Source organism: Candoia aspera, chromosome 2, assembly GCF_035149785.1.
Source record: "Candoia aspera isolate rCanAsp1 chromosome 2, rCanAsp1.hap2, whole genome shotgun sequence".
Taxonomy (NCBI): Eukaryota; Metazoa; Chordata; class Lepidosauria; order Squamata; family Boidae; genus Candoia; species Candoia aspera.
Window position 1 is genome coordinate 141,221,748 of NC_086154.1, and position 16,802 is coordinate 141,238,549.

General features: G+C 42.2%; 1 protein-coding gene across 5 annotated transcripts in view; it reads left to right on the top strand.

The window, feature by feature from the left end:
- Positions 1-15,158, top strand: part of R3HDM2 (R3H domain containing 2) — a 174,242-nt gene extending 159,084 nt beyond the window's left edge. For 3 of the 5 annotated variants that reach the window (XM_063293927.1, XM_063293925.1, XM_063293928.1), the window contains 9 exons: positions 93-219; positions 1,178-1,413; positions 3,013-3,167; positions 4,655-4,755; positions 8,910-9,079; positions 9,188-9,335; positions 10,003-10,103; positions 11,028-11,112; positions 13,701-15,158. In XM_063293927.1, coding sequence (XP_063149997.1) covers positions 93-219; positions 1,178-1,413; positions 3,013-3,167; positions 4,655-4,755; positions 8,910-9,079; positions 9,188-9,335; positions 10,003-10,103; positions 11,028-11,112; positions 13,701-14,041 — 1,464 coding nt within the window. In that variant the 3' untranslated portion in view covers positions 14,042-15,158. Of the gene's footprint in view, positions 1-92; positions 220-1,177; positions 1,414-3,009; positions 3,168-4,654; positions 4,756-8,909; positions 9,080-9,187; positions 9,336-10,002; positions 10,104-11,027; positions 11,113-13,700 lie in introns of all 5 variants that reach the window. The other 2 variants (XM_063293923.1, XM_063293926.1) reach the window with 1 other exon arrangement.
- Positions 15,159-16,802: the final 1,644 nt, after the last annotated feature.

Sequence of the window (16,802 nt, forward strand, 5' to 3'; positions counted from 1 at the left end):
GCCTTTGGCTCGCTGGGAGCTCAGCCCTGCTCTGCTCTCTGCCTCTTGTCTTTGTTTTTATTCTCTGACAATATCCTTTATCCTTCTGACAGATTCAGGTTTCTTACTACCCTCCTGGGCAATACCCAAACTCCAGCCAGCAGTACCGGCCTCTCTCGCACCCAGTGGCTTACAGCCCCCAGCGCAGCCAACAGCTGCCTCAACAATCCCAGCAGCCTGGTAAGTCACCAGATGAGCCGTGTTCAAGCCGATACTTGTTCAGCATTGCCAGGGAGAGCTAAGCCACTTTGCCCTTTCTTGGAACCCGGAGAAGTTAAGAGTCAGAATGGGAAGGGTAGGTTGGAAAAATATACTATGAAAAATAGTGCTGCCAAAATTTAACTAGTTAACTGCTATATTTTAGCAGTATCGTCTTATGATATTGGGGTATGTGTGCTGAAGTGCACATGTGACCTGCAAGTTGCCCACTCCTGAGTTAATAAGAACTTAGCTCATGGCATGATGTCTTTCTGCTCTGAATTTTTTCATCTCGTGCCAGCAGTAAAAGGATGTGGAGAAATGACAGAATATCATGACCCCACATCCTGCAGACTTTTTTTCCCTAGATATTTTAGAGAAGAGGGGAGCCAAGCATAGAACAGTTTATTTATTTATTTATTATTTATTATTCAAATTTTATTATCGCCCATCTCCCCCAAAAGAGGGACTCTGGTTGCATGGTTAGCAGCTGTTGCATTTAGCCAATGTGCAGTTGGACCCTCATATTAGCTGAGCTTCTTTGGCTTTCTACCTGCTTAAACTCCTAAGTATTTATCAGTTCTGAAAATCGTATACAGTAGTGCAATTCACTGGTCAGAGAAGAGGCACACCATCCATACACAGTCAATTTTCCTTCATATTCTTAAAAAGGGTTCTGAAGAAAAGATAATAAGATATACCATGTTATGAAGGCTGCTAAGGGAGATATCATTACATAATATCAGGGGAGCTCTCCTTCCATCTGGAGAAAGAAGAAGAAAATCTTCAGGAGCAAACTCAAAGGGTTCCCCCATCCCATCAAAAGGGTAAATGTGCTCAGTGGCCACAGAGTGGCTGGCTGCATTGAACACAGAACAGATGCACCCTGCCTGGGGTTCCTAGCTGTGGAGCCATAATGTTCACTCTTGTTACCATGCAGGATTACAGCCAATCCTGTCAAACCAGCAGCAGACGTACCAAGGCGTGATGGGAGTGCAACAACCCCAGGGTCAGAGTCTCCTCAGCAACCAGCGCAGCGGCATGGGCAGCCAGATGCAGGGCATGATGGGTGTGCAGCAGTCCCAAAGCCAGAGCCTCCTGAGCAGCCAACGAGGAAACATGGGCAGTCAAATGCAAGGCCTGATGGTCCAGTACACTCCACTGCCTTCGTATCAAGTAAGTGGCACCACAGATGGAGAGTGGGGAGGGGAAGGGAAGGGAAGTCGCAGTTCTGCTGTTACAGCACTAGGGATCTGGTATGAAAGAACCAAATCCCACATAGTCTCTACATGGCTTGGAAACCTTGAGGCTGTGTTTCCGAACTTGGTGTAACTTTTTCAGGAATCCAAAACTTATCTAGCTTGTTGAGTCATTTTACTTCATACAAAACTGACAGTATAAACAATTACACTTAAAAGTGGGAGCTGGGGAATGGAAAAGAACAGTTTGGATTTGGAAAAATAAAACAAAAAATGCTACTTTTGACAAATGTAAACCAAGACAAACTATCCCAGTCGGTAATTCCATATGTTCACTTTTGGGGGCTCTTAGAAATAAGTTGGTTGTTTTCCCCACCCTTTTTTTGCCTTCTGGAAGCCCAGTGTCATGTCAGTTCCGGAAAGCTTTTCCAGCCAGTGGACAGTAACTGTGCTTTTTTTTTTTAAGCTGTTCAATCATGTCCAATTCTCGGACACTGTCTGGACAAGTCCCTGCAGTTTTCTTGGCAAGGTTTTTCGGAAGTGGTTTGCCATTGCCTCTTTCCTAGGGCTGAGAGAGAGAGAGACTGGCCCAAGGTCACCCAGCTGGCTTTATGCCTCAGGTCAGGCTAGAACTCACAGTCTCCCAGTTTCTAGCCTGATGCCTTAACCACCACACCAAACTGGCTCTCAACTGTGTGCTACGTATTGTATAAATTGGAAAAAGATAAACCACCTTGGTTGCATAGTTTACACAATGTATAATCAAAGATCTGTATTCTGTGCAAGAGCTTCTGCTTCCCAACTTCCAACTTCATGAAACGTGCACACAGTTTGCAAACTATTCAGAAGTATAGTTTTTCTTGAGAATGGGCTGCTTTTTGAGAGCCCTTGTTTATCCGGAGTGAATTTTGCATTGGTCAGAAACATTCAAGTGAGCTACAGTCAAGGGCAACAGTGCAGGACAAAAACCAAGCACTCAGTTTTAATGCATACCTCCCCAAATCTGAGTTTTTTTAACGCCATGCTACCCAACATAACTTTTTCACCCAGAACATTTCACTTGCTCACCACCATTTCTATAGTGGATGGTTCCTGGGAAGTATAGTAGTTCTTGGAGTACAGCTGCATTTTTAATGCAGCAAATAAGAAGGCATCAGTAGGCTGAGTTTTCATACATTGGAGTTTGTTCTGGGTATGGGTAAGATCTGAAAAAGAAGATAAGAGTGCATGAGACCCTGAAAAGGAAGAAGGTTTAGAAGAATGGGATGGACTGAACAAGGTTAGCAGATGAGTGTGGAGGAAAGAGTGCGTGCCATGCAAAGTGCCTTTTTCACAGTAACGTACCCCCTCATTTTTAAACCACAGAAGAATTCCTGCCAAATCAAAAATCTCTTGCTAGAGCTAGAGAGACTGAAAGGGAGAATTTTAGATGTCACATAGAATCTGATATTGGAGAGAGGGGGAGCCTGATGTTTTCCCCACTCCTGGTCTATACTCAGGGCTCCCTTCAGCATCTATTGACATTTCTCCCAAGATCACGCATTCTCTCCCTTCTACTTTTTAATTCCCCAAGCAGGTTCCAGTGGCGAATGACTCTCAAGGCGTGGTCCAACAACCCTTTCAGCAGCCCGTGCTGGTACCAGCAAACCAGTCTGTGCAAGGAGGGCTCCAGGCTGGAGGGATGCCAGTCTATTACAGTGTTATCCCCCCAGCCCAGCAGAACGGCACCAGGTATGACCAGGAGCCAAACCTCTACTGAACCCTTCTCTTTTGGGGAGACGTCAGTTCAGGATCATTTATTTTCTTCCAGAAATTCCTTGACAGATCATCATTCTTTATTTGTTTAAAAAACTTCCTGTTTTGCTGGGTTTTAGACGCAATGTTTAAAAAAAAATCAAATCCCAGGCATTAGATTAAAGCAGTGTTTCTTGACCTTGGCAACTTGAAGACGGGTGGACTTCAACTCCCAGAATTCCCCAGCCAGCCATGTTGGCTGGGGAATTCTGGGAGTTGAAGTCCACCCGTCTTCAAGTTGCCAGGGTTGAGAAACATTGGATTAAAGGAAGGGCTTTACTCGTTTTATGCTATTTGAATTAGTTTGAGAATTTTATTACCAGAGTTCAGGTTCATGATTTTTTTTAAAAAAAGGAATGGATTTATTTATTTAGTTACCAGATTTCTATCCTGCCTTTCTTTTGTGCAACTTGGGGCTGCATACATAACAGTCCAACCTCCTACTTTCCTCACAACAATAAACCTGTGAAATGGGTTGGGCTGAGAGACCGGCTGCCCCAAAATCATTCAGCTGCTTCCATGCCTAAGGAAGGATTTGGACTCATGGTCTCCCAGGTTCTAATCCAGCAGAGAGAGAGAGAAAGAGACAGAGACAGACAGACAAAAATCTTCAAGAAATAAAGTGCAGGGCCAGAGTAAACTTGTGGGCATGTGTTAAAAGTCTTTCTATGTTAAATTTCTATTTAAAAAGAAATATCCAAAGCAATGTATACAGTCTAACCCAATGATGAATTATAACAGAAAGGCCATCTAAAAAGAGGTCAGGAGAGAGTTGTTCACAAGATCTATATCTGTCAAGCCTGGAAGCTTCCGTGAAGCAGTATTTATTTTGACGTATTTGCCATATTTATACACCACTTTTCATTTCTGTAAATTCTGGTTTTTAAACAGTAGAGATCACCATAAAGTCCATTCCTCCCCTGGGATCCTCTGAGTAAATAGCAGTGGTTGCCCTCCCTGATTTCTTTAGGAGCATCCATAATCTTAAAAGGTTGCTAGTATTTGTGTCCTAACAATGCATGAGCTCCTCAGAATTGGCATACATCCTAGGCAAGATTTGCCTGCCTGAATCATCTGAAGATCATTGGAGAGCTTCAGTTTCAGTCCCAGCCTTTGTGCCCAGCAGATTTGTTGGCTGCCTCTTTTCACTTGGTTAACACTGATCTAACCAATCGCCCCTTCTACTGATAGACCTCTCTGGGATAAGCCCAATACTAGCAGCCAGAGAAAGAGGAAATACCTGTGTGTATGCTGAGAGAGGTTCCTATTCTCTGCAGCACTGAATAAGCATCGCTTTACATTAGACTGGTGAAAATTATTGACCAAAATGTGGCTCAGGAATGGCCCTCTCTCAGTAGAAATACAGTGTTATCTCCATCATAATGATCACCTGTCCGAACTTACCTCCTTCTCCCCCTTTCTAGCCCTTCTGTTGGCTTCTTGCAGCCTCCAGGCACAGAGCAGTACCAGATGCCCCAGTCCCCTTCTCCTTGCAGCCCACCTCAGATGCAGCAACAGTATTCAGGTAAGGCGGGGCACTTTATCAATAGGTATAATAAACCTGGCAGACTGTGATTGATCTACATATACCTGCCTCCTCTAAAAAATATTGAAACTAGGTCACTTGGAAGTCGCCTGTGGCCCAACAATGGGAGGAGCTACCCTGACCTCCCTTGGCAAGGAATTCCAGAGTTTGGGAGCAGCAACCAAGAAGGCCTTCTCTTGCATTCCCACCAGATGAGGTGGAAATTCAAATGTGTTCTTCAGAATTTTAAAATCTGGCATCTTTCCAACAGCTTTATCCTAAGTTATCTTGAGTCATATTGAGCCCTAGGTAACACTTCATATTATGCCTGGAAACAGATTGGTGGCCAATGAGACTGTATAAATTCCCTTACTGAAATGCGTTTTACCCCCTTGGAGTATAATGCCCTATCAGTGACCTTACAGTTAACCCTTGTCAGTCCGCAGTGTTGGATCAGCTAAAGTTTCTGAACCTTTTGAAAAATAGTCTCACCTGTGGCACATTACCAGTTAGGAAGTAACTAAAGGTGTCACTAATCCAAACAGGCTGTAACTAAGTATATGTCATCTTGGCCAGATCTGGAATCTCCAGGAGGAACATGCGCAGTGACATTTAACCTTAGCTGTGCAAACATATACCTGGATATCACTGGCTGTCTAGTGGCTGAGTCCTGGAGAAGACCCAAGATTCCCAGTCCATCCCATGCAGGTTCAATCCTTATCCAGTACATTATTATCCAGTAACACCATATCTCTGCTTCCCTTAGAGTGTTTGGGAAGCTTGAGACAGGCAGCCTGATGATGCTGTATGTGCAAACTGGAGATACCATCAGCCTTGTCATAGCCTGATTATCTCTGCCCATATCTGTTGCCCAGCATTATTTTTTCCTGCCTAACCCTATCCCTTGTAGTTTAGGCTGCTTTGGACTTCCGAGAATATGCAAATGTAAAGCACATTTGCAATACCATCTCCTAAGGGTACTTAAAAAGCCTATTACTGGGTTCTTTCCCACAATTACCTGGAATGACTTGTAGGAGCTCATATTGTGCTTGGAGAGATTTTGAATCTAGTAATCCAGATGTTCTGTTTGGTCCATGCTCCCTGGGAGAATATTTGGAGTCAAACAAAATTTTATCAATATGTCTTGTGGTGTAGCTAGGATCAGAAAGTTTTTAATAATGATTTGGCTTTTTGCCCAGGAGCTCCGGATAAGCTTCCAAACAACCTTCCAGATGCCCCAATATTTATTCATTTGTTTATTTATTTATTTATTTCTGTGGTGCCCAACACCAAGCCAACTCTGGGTAGCTCACAATATAAAAAACAAGATAAAAATACAATAAGGTAAATAGAAGTATAATGAAGGAAATAAAGAAAATGGAAAGTCCAGACAACCAACACCAAATCATATGCAACTTATGTAAAGCACATCTAACAAGGAGTTCCATCCAGCCTACCCAAGGCCTGGGAGAACACCCAGGTCTTTAAGGCCCTCTGGGATGCCACCAGGGTGGGAGCCACACAGATCTCCAGGGGAATCTCATTCCAAAGGGAGGGCACCACGACAGAGTAGGCATGCTTCCTGGGTCCCAAAAGATGACACAGTTTAATCGAGGGGACCCAGAACGTGCCCATTCGGTTGGCTCATACTGGCCAGATAGAAACCATGGGAAATAGGCAGTCCCTCAAATAACTGGTCAGACCAAAACCCTCTGAGGATGGAAGAAGAATTAATTCCTTGCTCCAGAAGTCTCTGCTTAAGAGACTCATCCTATTTTCTGTGTAGTGATTGATACAATCCTGGGTGGCAGAGAGGCCATCACAATGGGCCTTTATCAATTCTGTCCTTTGTGGGTCCTTTTCAAAAGATGCTCGTGGTCATGGCCCTCTGCCAGGTCAAATGAATAAGGGCAATTGTAATTACAGGTTTTCAGTAATAAATAAAGAATAAAGTCTAACCTTTGGCAGCAAGCAGAAACAGCATCTTGGAACCATTTCTAAGGGTATAAATTATATGACTGTGGTGTTTGTCCTTTTGATCTTCCTTGTGTTTAACAGTAAAGGAAGATTTTAACCTAGCAATCATTTTTCTCACCATGACATTGAAGTGGGTGGGTTTGAGATGATCATCATTGCCACTTAGCTGCTAAGCAGCAGTAATTTCTCCGCTGAATGGGGCCCATCTGATTTTATCCCTGCAGCTTTCCCCCAGCTGTTTTCCTTTCTGCTTCCTGAGTGTGTGATGGCTCAAAGTCATTGCACTAAGTGAAGAGGTTTCTGGGTCATGTGCAGTTTCCCCATTTGCCAGGCACACAGAAAGTGAGCACCTTCAGGCCATTCTGGAGCCAGTTTCACAACCTCAAAGCTACAGATCCACCATATGCACAAATGGCCAGTCTGAATGTTACCTTCCATTCCTCCAGAAAGGAGAAAGTCAGTAAGAATAACCAATTTCAAAAGCTTACTCAAAGCCTACAAAGTGAAAAGGGGAGCTATTTTGCTACCTCTCTGTGAAAGCTGAGTTTTTCTGCTGCATTTTCTTATATGTGAGAATCAGCAGTTATGTTTACCCCTTGAAAGTTATGCTATTTCAGATCCTTTTCCCTGTCTATACAAGTGAATGGATTTGCTTGCTCTGCTTCTTGTTAAGGAACCTGGAAAAAGAGGCTGATGTTTGAACCTTGGGGGAGGTAAAGTTGCTCCCCTGTTTCCCATCTCAGAGAATTATTTTTACTTTTTGAGCAAGCTCCCAGTTAGTTTGATGTACTTAGAATTCTTCTGGCCCTGGGAAATAGCTTGATTGAGCTAGGACTGCAAAGAGACAGAAACTCTGCATCAAATGCACCTTGAAATTTTGCTATGTCCAGTGCTGAGTCTTTGGCTCTCTTTCTCTTTTCTGAACTTTGAAATGAGTGTTGATTAAAGTAGTGTCATTGGCTGCTGCCGCCCATGACAACTCTAGAGCCAAAGCAGACATAGGCTATTGCTCATTTCTTACTGAGCAGACTGTATTCTGAAGACTGGAATCATTTCAGGGAAGCCAATAATCTTTTCTTTTCCCCACACTTGAGTTTTTGTCTTCACACTTACCACAGACATCCTGAAGTCAAAGACTAGCATGCAGAGGGAAGTATTTATTCATTCTTTTCACTCCTTTTGGTCTTTCACTAAAAACCATGTACTCTCTAGCCTATCTAACCTTACCTGTGTACCCTTCCCAGCCTAGCACCCTTCAGATGTGTTGCAGCTCCTCCAGTTTAACCAGTGTTGTCTTTGAGAATGCTGGGGGTTGCAGTCCCAGCACGTACCAGAGCGGGGCACACCAGGTTGAGGAATATTGGTCTACGGCAGTTGACCCATCTCTTTTATTACTTATTGTTTTAATTGAAATGCTTTTCTAGAAGATCATTTTGTGAAAGCTTTTTATATTCTACTCTGGACTCCAGGAGAAAAAGCACAATGATAATAATAATAGCAGTAATAATAATGCCAATTATCCTGTAAATCAGAATATTTCTGTCCATGATTATATTCTTCATTTGAAGGTCCATTTAAAGGTCACCGGCCTCACTTTTAGCTCTTTTGGAACTTGTTGCTTTTCTTCTTTCTCATGCTATTAGCATTTTATTTTATTTTATTTTCATAAGATTTCTGTGCCACTCCATTCCAGAGTGGCTCCAAGCAGAAGTAATTTATTTGGAGTAATTTATTTTACTGCTTATGTAGTTCTGTGAAACATAAGCAGCCATGTACATTAATAGGATGATGAAATACTAGTACAGGTGGTCTTCGAGTTAAACCACACACAACTTACATGACTTTGTTTGCAAGTAACATAAAGCATATGGGCCACCATATTAGCACATGCAGAAAAAGCTGGACACCATTTGCATATGTGCAGGAAGCCAACTGCCATTTTGTGTATATGCAAATGTGGCAGGCGAACTGTGCGAAAGTTAACTTACTGAAGTGGTCCAGGAACAGAATCACCATTCCATAAGCCAGGAATTGCGTGTATTAAAAAATGATTCCCATGAAGCTTCTGTTGTGACCACATCCCCTGCAAGGAGAAGAGGCTGAAAAAGAGACCAAAAAGGATTGAAGCTTGACATAATGTCCATAATGATTTGGTATTTTTTTCCCTTCTCTTCTAGGGGTGTCTCCGGCAGGGCCTGGTGTTGTGGTCATGCAACTCAATGTGCCCAATGGCCCCCAGCCTCCTCAGAATTCATCCATGGTGCAATGGAACCATTGCAAGTACTACAGCTTAGACCAGCGAAGTCAGAAGCCTGGTGACATCTATAGCCCAGACACCAGCGCTCAGGTAGGGAGATGGGGAAGAGGGCTGGTGGAAGAGGGAGAAAAGATTGGGCTGTCTCTAGTTGTGCTAATGCCAGCCTGTCACCATCCTCTTGATTTTTCCTGCTTCTAGGCCAGCAGTACCCAGCTGAATAGCCCTATCACATCCCCCACACAGTCCCCTACACCATCACCTGTCACCAGCCTCAACAGCGTCTGCACAGGTCTCAGTCCCCTTCCGGTGCTCACACAGTTCCCCCGGCCTGTGGGCCCAGCACAAGGTAAGAAAGGTAGTGGGGGAGGATTTATCATAATGAAGATTGCTCAATGTGTTTGCATTAGCATAAAGGGCAACTCCATATGAGTGATTTTGGTCTCCCAGACCTGAACTTCTTGCCTGGTATCCTATTCACCAACAAATGCCTTGTGGATAGCAGTAGTACCTTTATTGTTCCAGATTAAGCTAGTTTTGCTACAAATTGCAATGCCCAACCTTTTGAAGACCATAGAACAGTTCCCTATGGTTTTACACTATAATGCCGAATAACCACAATATTCTTCCAGTCTTGGAGCTTCAAATGAATGCAATTCAAATACTTCCACCTGAATCTTTGCCTAACAAAGAACATGGGCATGTTACCTGTAAATGTGTATGATATCAACTGTTTGTCCATTAATTTCTGTGGAAGTGAATATCCCTCTTAATAAAGAAGAGAAGATTGATTAAGTTCATACCAATATGCCCAACAGTTCCTCCAAGAGGCACTGCCAACCCCCAATAACATACATTTTTAAACAGCTGAAATACCATGAGACCACTAAATCTCACTTAGAAAAGATTGCCAACAGTTGACTTTCTGTGTCCTCCCCCCCACCCCTTGTACTTACGATACAAAAGGAGAGTCAAGTGCCATCAGTTAACCATTCTTGGGCTCTGCTTCTCCCCAGGTGACGGGCGCTATTCCTTGCTGGGCCAGCCGCTGCAGTACAATCTTTCCATTTGCCCCCCACCACTCTTGCACAACCAGTCCAGCTATACAGCACACCAGGTGAGAGGGAGCAAAGCTTGGGGCCTCAAGGAAGCATTTCTCAGCCAAATGGTCAAAATTTGAGAGGGCCTTTTTTCCCTTTAAGAGATTGGTCATAGACCCCTTTGACATCAACTATTTTTTTCCAGACAGAATCCTTTTAAGATTCTTTTCTTTTTTAAAAAACAGGAAAGATTTGCTCTGGTCAAATACTGCATGCTGCAACAGCAAGCAATCATCCTCTATTATCTTTACTTCCAATAATTCTTCTGGGCTCCACATTGCCCTGTAGGTATTCTTCAAACCTAAAAATGCTAGGTAGTTGCAGTGCAATATTTTAATATGGAACTGTGACTGCCTATTCCTGCTAGCCCAAAAGAGGAGAGAAAATAAAGGCTGCTGAGTATAGCATGTCTTCTGGTAAATGGGTGCAAGCATTCTCTCCCCTGGCCCTCACATGCTGTCAAAACTCCTGGTGTACTTAAAAAAGACCAAAAAGGTGATGGGTCTGACTCTGTCAGAATGGAGACCGACTATTCAGAGGACTTACTTCACGTTGAGAAACAAGTGGAGAATATAGAACTCAGATGTTAAATAAGAACAAGTGAAAAATTTCCATTGATGCTGCTTTGCAATTGGCTCTGTTTGTGGTTACTGAGGACAGTGATGATGGCTCAGTAAGACCATTATCCTTTAAATCTCACTTTTTTTCTGTAGTGAAACCCAAGGAAGTATACACAATGCAGAATCTCACATCCAATTCCAAGCCCGCTAAATTTCATTTAGCAAAATTGCTCCTTCTGGGACCTAGCTGGTACTGATCCATTTGTTAGAATTTAAACTTTCCAGGATCTAGCATCAGCTTCTGAAATGAATTCCAGCATAAAAATATGAAGGATAGCCCTGTGTATCCTGTGTTACTGTTCCTTTGCTCTTTCATTGCAGGCACAAACAGGGATGAAGCATGGCAACCGAAGTAAGAAGCAAGCTCTCAAGTCGGCATCCACAGATCTCGGGACAAATGATGTAGGCAAGTGACACCTTCCAAGCCCACCCCACTATAGTAGTCTTCTAGAAGTAGAACATCACAACCCCAAGAATTCCTAGCCAGCATAGCCAAGTCCAAGCTAGCTTGGAAGGATCAAGTTGATGTAGGTTGTCCGCTGCCAAGATGCCAGTGCCATTTGGCCATGAAAATCTGTTGTCTTACTTTGACCAAAAGAGAAAGAGTAAGCAAAGTCAATTTGGGCAGGGCAGGCTAAGTTGCTAAACAAAGTTCCCATGTCAACCATTGAGGAGGGGTGCTGAAAATTCCCCAATAAACAAATTGGAGCTGTTCCTTTAAGCCACTCTGTTTGCACCCTCCAATGGAAAAATGTCTGGTGCTATATTTGTTACATGTTACATGTTTAATATTAGCAGAGCATCCTGCCTGCCAGGACCTAGCACTGCTACTACTGTAACTGGAAACTGGAACTGCTATGATGCTCCATACTTGAGGCACACATTCAGGCCGACTGCCAAGGGACACAGCCTCAGTCATAGGGATGAATTTCCTGAGCACCGAACCCTGGTGAAAAGGATTCACAGTGTACGTAAAGCTGACTGTAGGGAAAAATCCTTTTCTGCTTACATCAACCTTTCCCAGCCTGGCCTTTTATTTAGGGATACAGAGAAATGTAGATTAGATATAGATAAAGATGTGCATCCACACCTGCATTTTCTCACACACTCTTCCCAACTTGATAGTTTTTTTTATGAACAATCTGTAAGAAAGGGATTTGTTTCTGTTTTTGTTTTGTATGTTTTGCAGCAATCACTCTTCTGAGAATACATTGGGAGAACTGTATTTAAAGTGGGGTGGTTAGAAAGATCTCACCAAAGTACATTTCCCAGAATTTTTTGGGAAGCTGTCAAATTTATTTTGGCTGTATATAGTTTAGATCTCATCAGTATTTTCCTATCAATGTTTTTTCATTAGTCTGTAACAATATGATTTAGTTCTGTAATAAGTTCTTTGGAAGAGATTATTTCTCCTTCCCTCCTCTTTCCCTTCCTATTGCGTGCATGGTGCCCTTCAAAACCAGGTTTTGCTAGGTGGTTTACTGTACATAAATAATTGAATAATAATTAAAGCACACAATAAAATAAAAAAGCAACAATTAGATACTCAAAAACTTTATTGCAGCATGTAAATTTACAGTTAACATAATAATAGATTAAGAGGCCCAAAAGCTATAGACCTGTTTGCCTGGTGCTGAAAAGACAGTGAAACTGGCACCAGGCATATCTCAGAAAGGAGGGTGTTTCTGAGTCAGGGAGGCTACCAGGGAAATGTGAATGGCCATTCACTGAGCAGTAGGTCTCACACCAACAAGTTTAAACATGCTGTTGCAACTAAACGCACCAGCAGGATCCGAGAGCATGCATGGACCAACCATTGCTGCCTCTTCCTGATTTGTAAACACCCTCTGAAATCTCCACAAAAAAGGGAATGCAGCACACAGAGTGTAGGGATTTATGAATGATACTGGAGGCAGAATCTTGAAAAAAGACAACCCAATTAAAACAAGCCATCAGCATAGATCTTTTGGGAAAGAAAGAGAATAGCTACATACATTGATGATGGGATATTTAAGTATGTATGCATACTCTGTGCAGGCTCTTTGGTCCTGTTGACTAATGGAGCTTTTAGAATGTCTGTGAAGATGAGGGCACATGCCTTCATGCATTTTTCCTTTTCTATAACATTTCAGTTGGTAATTAGATAATAACCTGATGGTGGTGGGTCTCCAGGGATAATGCCTAAGTTTTTAGCAGCCACAGATAGTTCTCTGGCCTCAGATTGGACATCTCTGAAACAGTATGTAACATACTGTATCAAGCTGAGGTGACTAATTGTTTGAATAAGTCTCCTTCATTTAATGTATTTTGCAAGATTGCCATCAAAGTGCTGTGGGTATGAAGGTGACAGCAGACACAATGGTGCTAATATACTTAACACTAAAAGCATTAGCATTGATGTTATTTGTTTTATATGGATTATATGTCATGAATACCTACAGTATTCTCTAAAACTGATTGCCAGTTCTGTGCGTTTCTAGCATATCTGGTAAGATCAGCTGCCTGCCTGAAGTAATGCATTTTAGAACATGTTCATGGTATGTTTTGTGTGCTGGTGAATAGGAATTCATTACATCAGCACCCAGCAGGACTTGATTAGAAATCACCTTTCTGCATTGGATTCCATGCCTTCAGATAGAATTAGAGTGATTTTGTTTCATTTTCGAAAGAAAAACTCATTACATTCCTGTCTTTTTCCATGGTTGGCTATCCCTACTAATGTCTAATATGGTGAAACAGACAGGGAGAAACTGGCTAAGATGTAGTTCAGTGTCCTGAAAGAGGGAGGTTGGGGTAGCATTTTGCAGACATTGCTGAGGGACTGAGGCACTGACAACCAAAGCCTGGTGAAAGCAATTTGGTATGTGGAGATGTGCATCCTGTGTTGCTGGGAAGAAGCGTTTAAATGAAATTGGGGCATTTTTCACAGAGGAGGACACTAACCATATTTCCCTTCTCTTCCTTCTTCCTTGCTCTGGCTGCCTCTTCCAACAGTGTTGGGCCGTATCTTGGAAGTTACCGACCTGCCTGAAGGGATCACGCGTACCGAGGCCGACAAGCTCTTCACCCAGTTAGCCATGTCTGGTGCCAAAATCCAGTGGCTCAAAGAAACTCAGGGGCGTCTTGGAGGCGGGGGCGACAATAACCACGGGACTGCAGAGAACGGCAGGCATTCTGACCTTGCTGCCTTATACACCATCGTGGCCGTCTTCCCCAGCCCTTTGGCAGCCCAAAATGCATCCCTGCATCTCAACAACTCCCTTAACTGCTTCAAGTTGCGTATGGCCAAAAAGAACTATGACCTACGTGTGCTGGAGCGTGCCAGCTCCCAATAGGGGCAGACAGAGGGGCAGGGGGGGCAACAAGCACATTGGACTGGCCTCTCCAGCCTCCCCCCACCCCCCACAGTCCCTTGACCAGTCTCCTTTAGTTCTACATGCACCTCCCCTTCTTTCTTTTTTCCTTTTTTTAATTTTGGTGGTAGAGGGGATAATTTCCTGGAGATATTTATATGGACAAAATGAAGAGAAGAGACATTGATTTGTTTTTGTTTTTGTTTTGTTGAGGGGGGTTCTGTTTTTTTTAATTATTATTATTTTTTGTGTGGAAGAACATGTCCTGCCCTTTGCCCCCTCTCCGGAACACGTGTATATTGTTTTTGTTCAGCGTTGTGCCGCGGTACGGAGCCGTATTTAATTGCACATACAGATGTTGGCTGGGTATATTCACTGTACATTTTATTTAATCTGGGTTTATTATTATTAATATTATTATTTGGTTTTTAAATATAAAATAATCATCTGTCACTTTAAAGGTGTTTTCTGCCTACCTCTCTTTCTCAAACTGAATGTTGGGAAACCCATCACAAGCAGGTAGCACTGACCATTTTATTACCGCAGGCATATGACCTTAGGAGGCAGGGCTGGAATATTACCTTATATTTGGCCTTTTGGGGGGTCGGGGGGTGGGCAGAGGGCAGGATTAGCTGTAAGAATAAGCTGGCACTGACCTCTTGGATACCTGAGCAGCAGGTAATCTATGCTTTTATCCCAACATAAAAGTCAGGTAAGATGCTCTTCGGAGATGCTCTTTTTGCTCCTTCTTAATGCACTTTAATTCAGAAGAATTACAAACAAAATCGCATATGAAAGGGACACATCAGTTAAGATGATAGAGTTTTTATATGTTGTTTATATATAATCCTAGTTTGTATTATGTGACAAAATGAGGTACTTGTAAAACTAGTCCTTTTTTGTTCTCCTTCTCTTGTCCATAGCAGCAGAAGAGTGGGTAACCTCAAATTTTTTTATGTAGCACTAAGTCACCACTCCCTTTGGGCTCTACTTTAGTTACATTGGACTTAAACTCCCACTGCATATTGCCCTAAAAGTCTTTGATGAAAATTATAGTCTAATACTTTAGAGTGCAATAAACTATTATTTTAGATTTGCATCAATTATTTACTTTCAGTTGGAATTTACTCTAGCCAACAAACTTTCCCATGATCTTTAAATATGAATACCCAGCCATATTGTAGATGTCTTTGCTTCTGATACTTAGTTATATAATTATTGCTTGATTTAATAATAATCCAGTAGTAATTTGGTGGATGCTAAAAGGTGACAGATTTCTATAGTCCATTATTTTAACTCTGTTCTATTTATAGAAGGAAGCTATAAAATCAGAGCTATAGGATATATTATATTATTGGAAAAGTCAGGCCTGTGTCAAGCTTTCCCCAATTGCATAATATTTAGTCCATTTTGCTCCTATTTGCATTTTGTTGTCTAACTTCAAATTGCCTACTGTTGAAGGAAACATGGGTCAAGTGGTGAAACCTTGCAGAAGCCCTTTCCAATTCAGTTGGGCTGGAACTGCAACTCCCAGAATTCTGAGCCATGCAAGCCAGAGGAAGAATTGTGGGAGTTGCAGTTATAGTATATTGGGGGAGGGGGTGTCAAGTTGGCGATGCTGTATAGGAGAAGGCAAGAAGAAGGGTTTTTTCAGTAGCAGCTTTCTACAGAGTTAACCTGTTATCTCATCCTTAGTTAATAACACCTCTGAGTTGGATGATTTCTTTTTAAAAATGTAAAAGCTCTTGGCAAGTTTGAAGCATTAGGAAATAAAGGGTTGTTTTTTTTAACAAAGAATTTTACTCTGAAAAGGCAACGTTGGGAGTTGCTTGTGGTTTAATAATTGGCATGAAATTTTCAGCGTGAAGAAGGCTGGAACGAGTGATGGGATGCTAAATAAGAATTGCTCTGAAACTGTTCTGCTCACAACAGCCATCTCATATCTAGGATTAGAGGTTACAAAATTTCAAGTTGCGAGACTGACACCCAGGCTAGCATCATGTCCAGAATCTTCTCAGTTTAAAAAGGAAAAGACATACATCCGTATCGTTGAAGAGCTACAGCATTATGGATCCACAATCTGTACCATATATGTGATAGCATTCATGTGGAATGGTAAAATATCTAGATCTAGGTTAAATATTTTTCCCCCTATTCAAAATTCATGAGAGGAACAGAATCAACCCCTTAACCCCCAAAAATTGTTTAACTACTGTTTATTTCCAGGTAAAAGTTCTTTCAGTATGAATCAAATTTCAGGTTAAAGACTCCTTCAACAGTTATGCTCAGTCCTGGATGTACAGTTTGCTTTAAAAACAACCACAGCTGTGTTCCAGAAAACTTTAGATTCTATATAGATTACACATAGTAATCAAGTGAATTTTAGTGTAACTTGTTTGGCTCCTTCCAGTCTTGACGCAGAAAATTCAAGACATGCCCGTTGACCATTGGAACTCCTCAGTACCTCCCCACTGCTGTTGAAGCCTAAGCTGAGTTCATAGATTGAACTAAGCAAAATTGTAGTTAGCCTGCTTTTGGTTGCCTGGCTGGCTTATTTATAATTTTCATTTTTATGGCTTAGCATGTGAACACAGCCATTTAATTCAAGTGTCTTCTCCTTCCAGGAAGTTGACAGCCATGAGTCCCACTGTGTCCACTTTTGACTCCTGGTTGACTATGGGAAAGATGTGGTAAGACCCCAAATGTTTCCACACTCTATGCTGTTGGCCCAATTAGGTTGGTT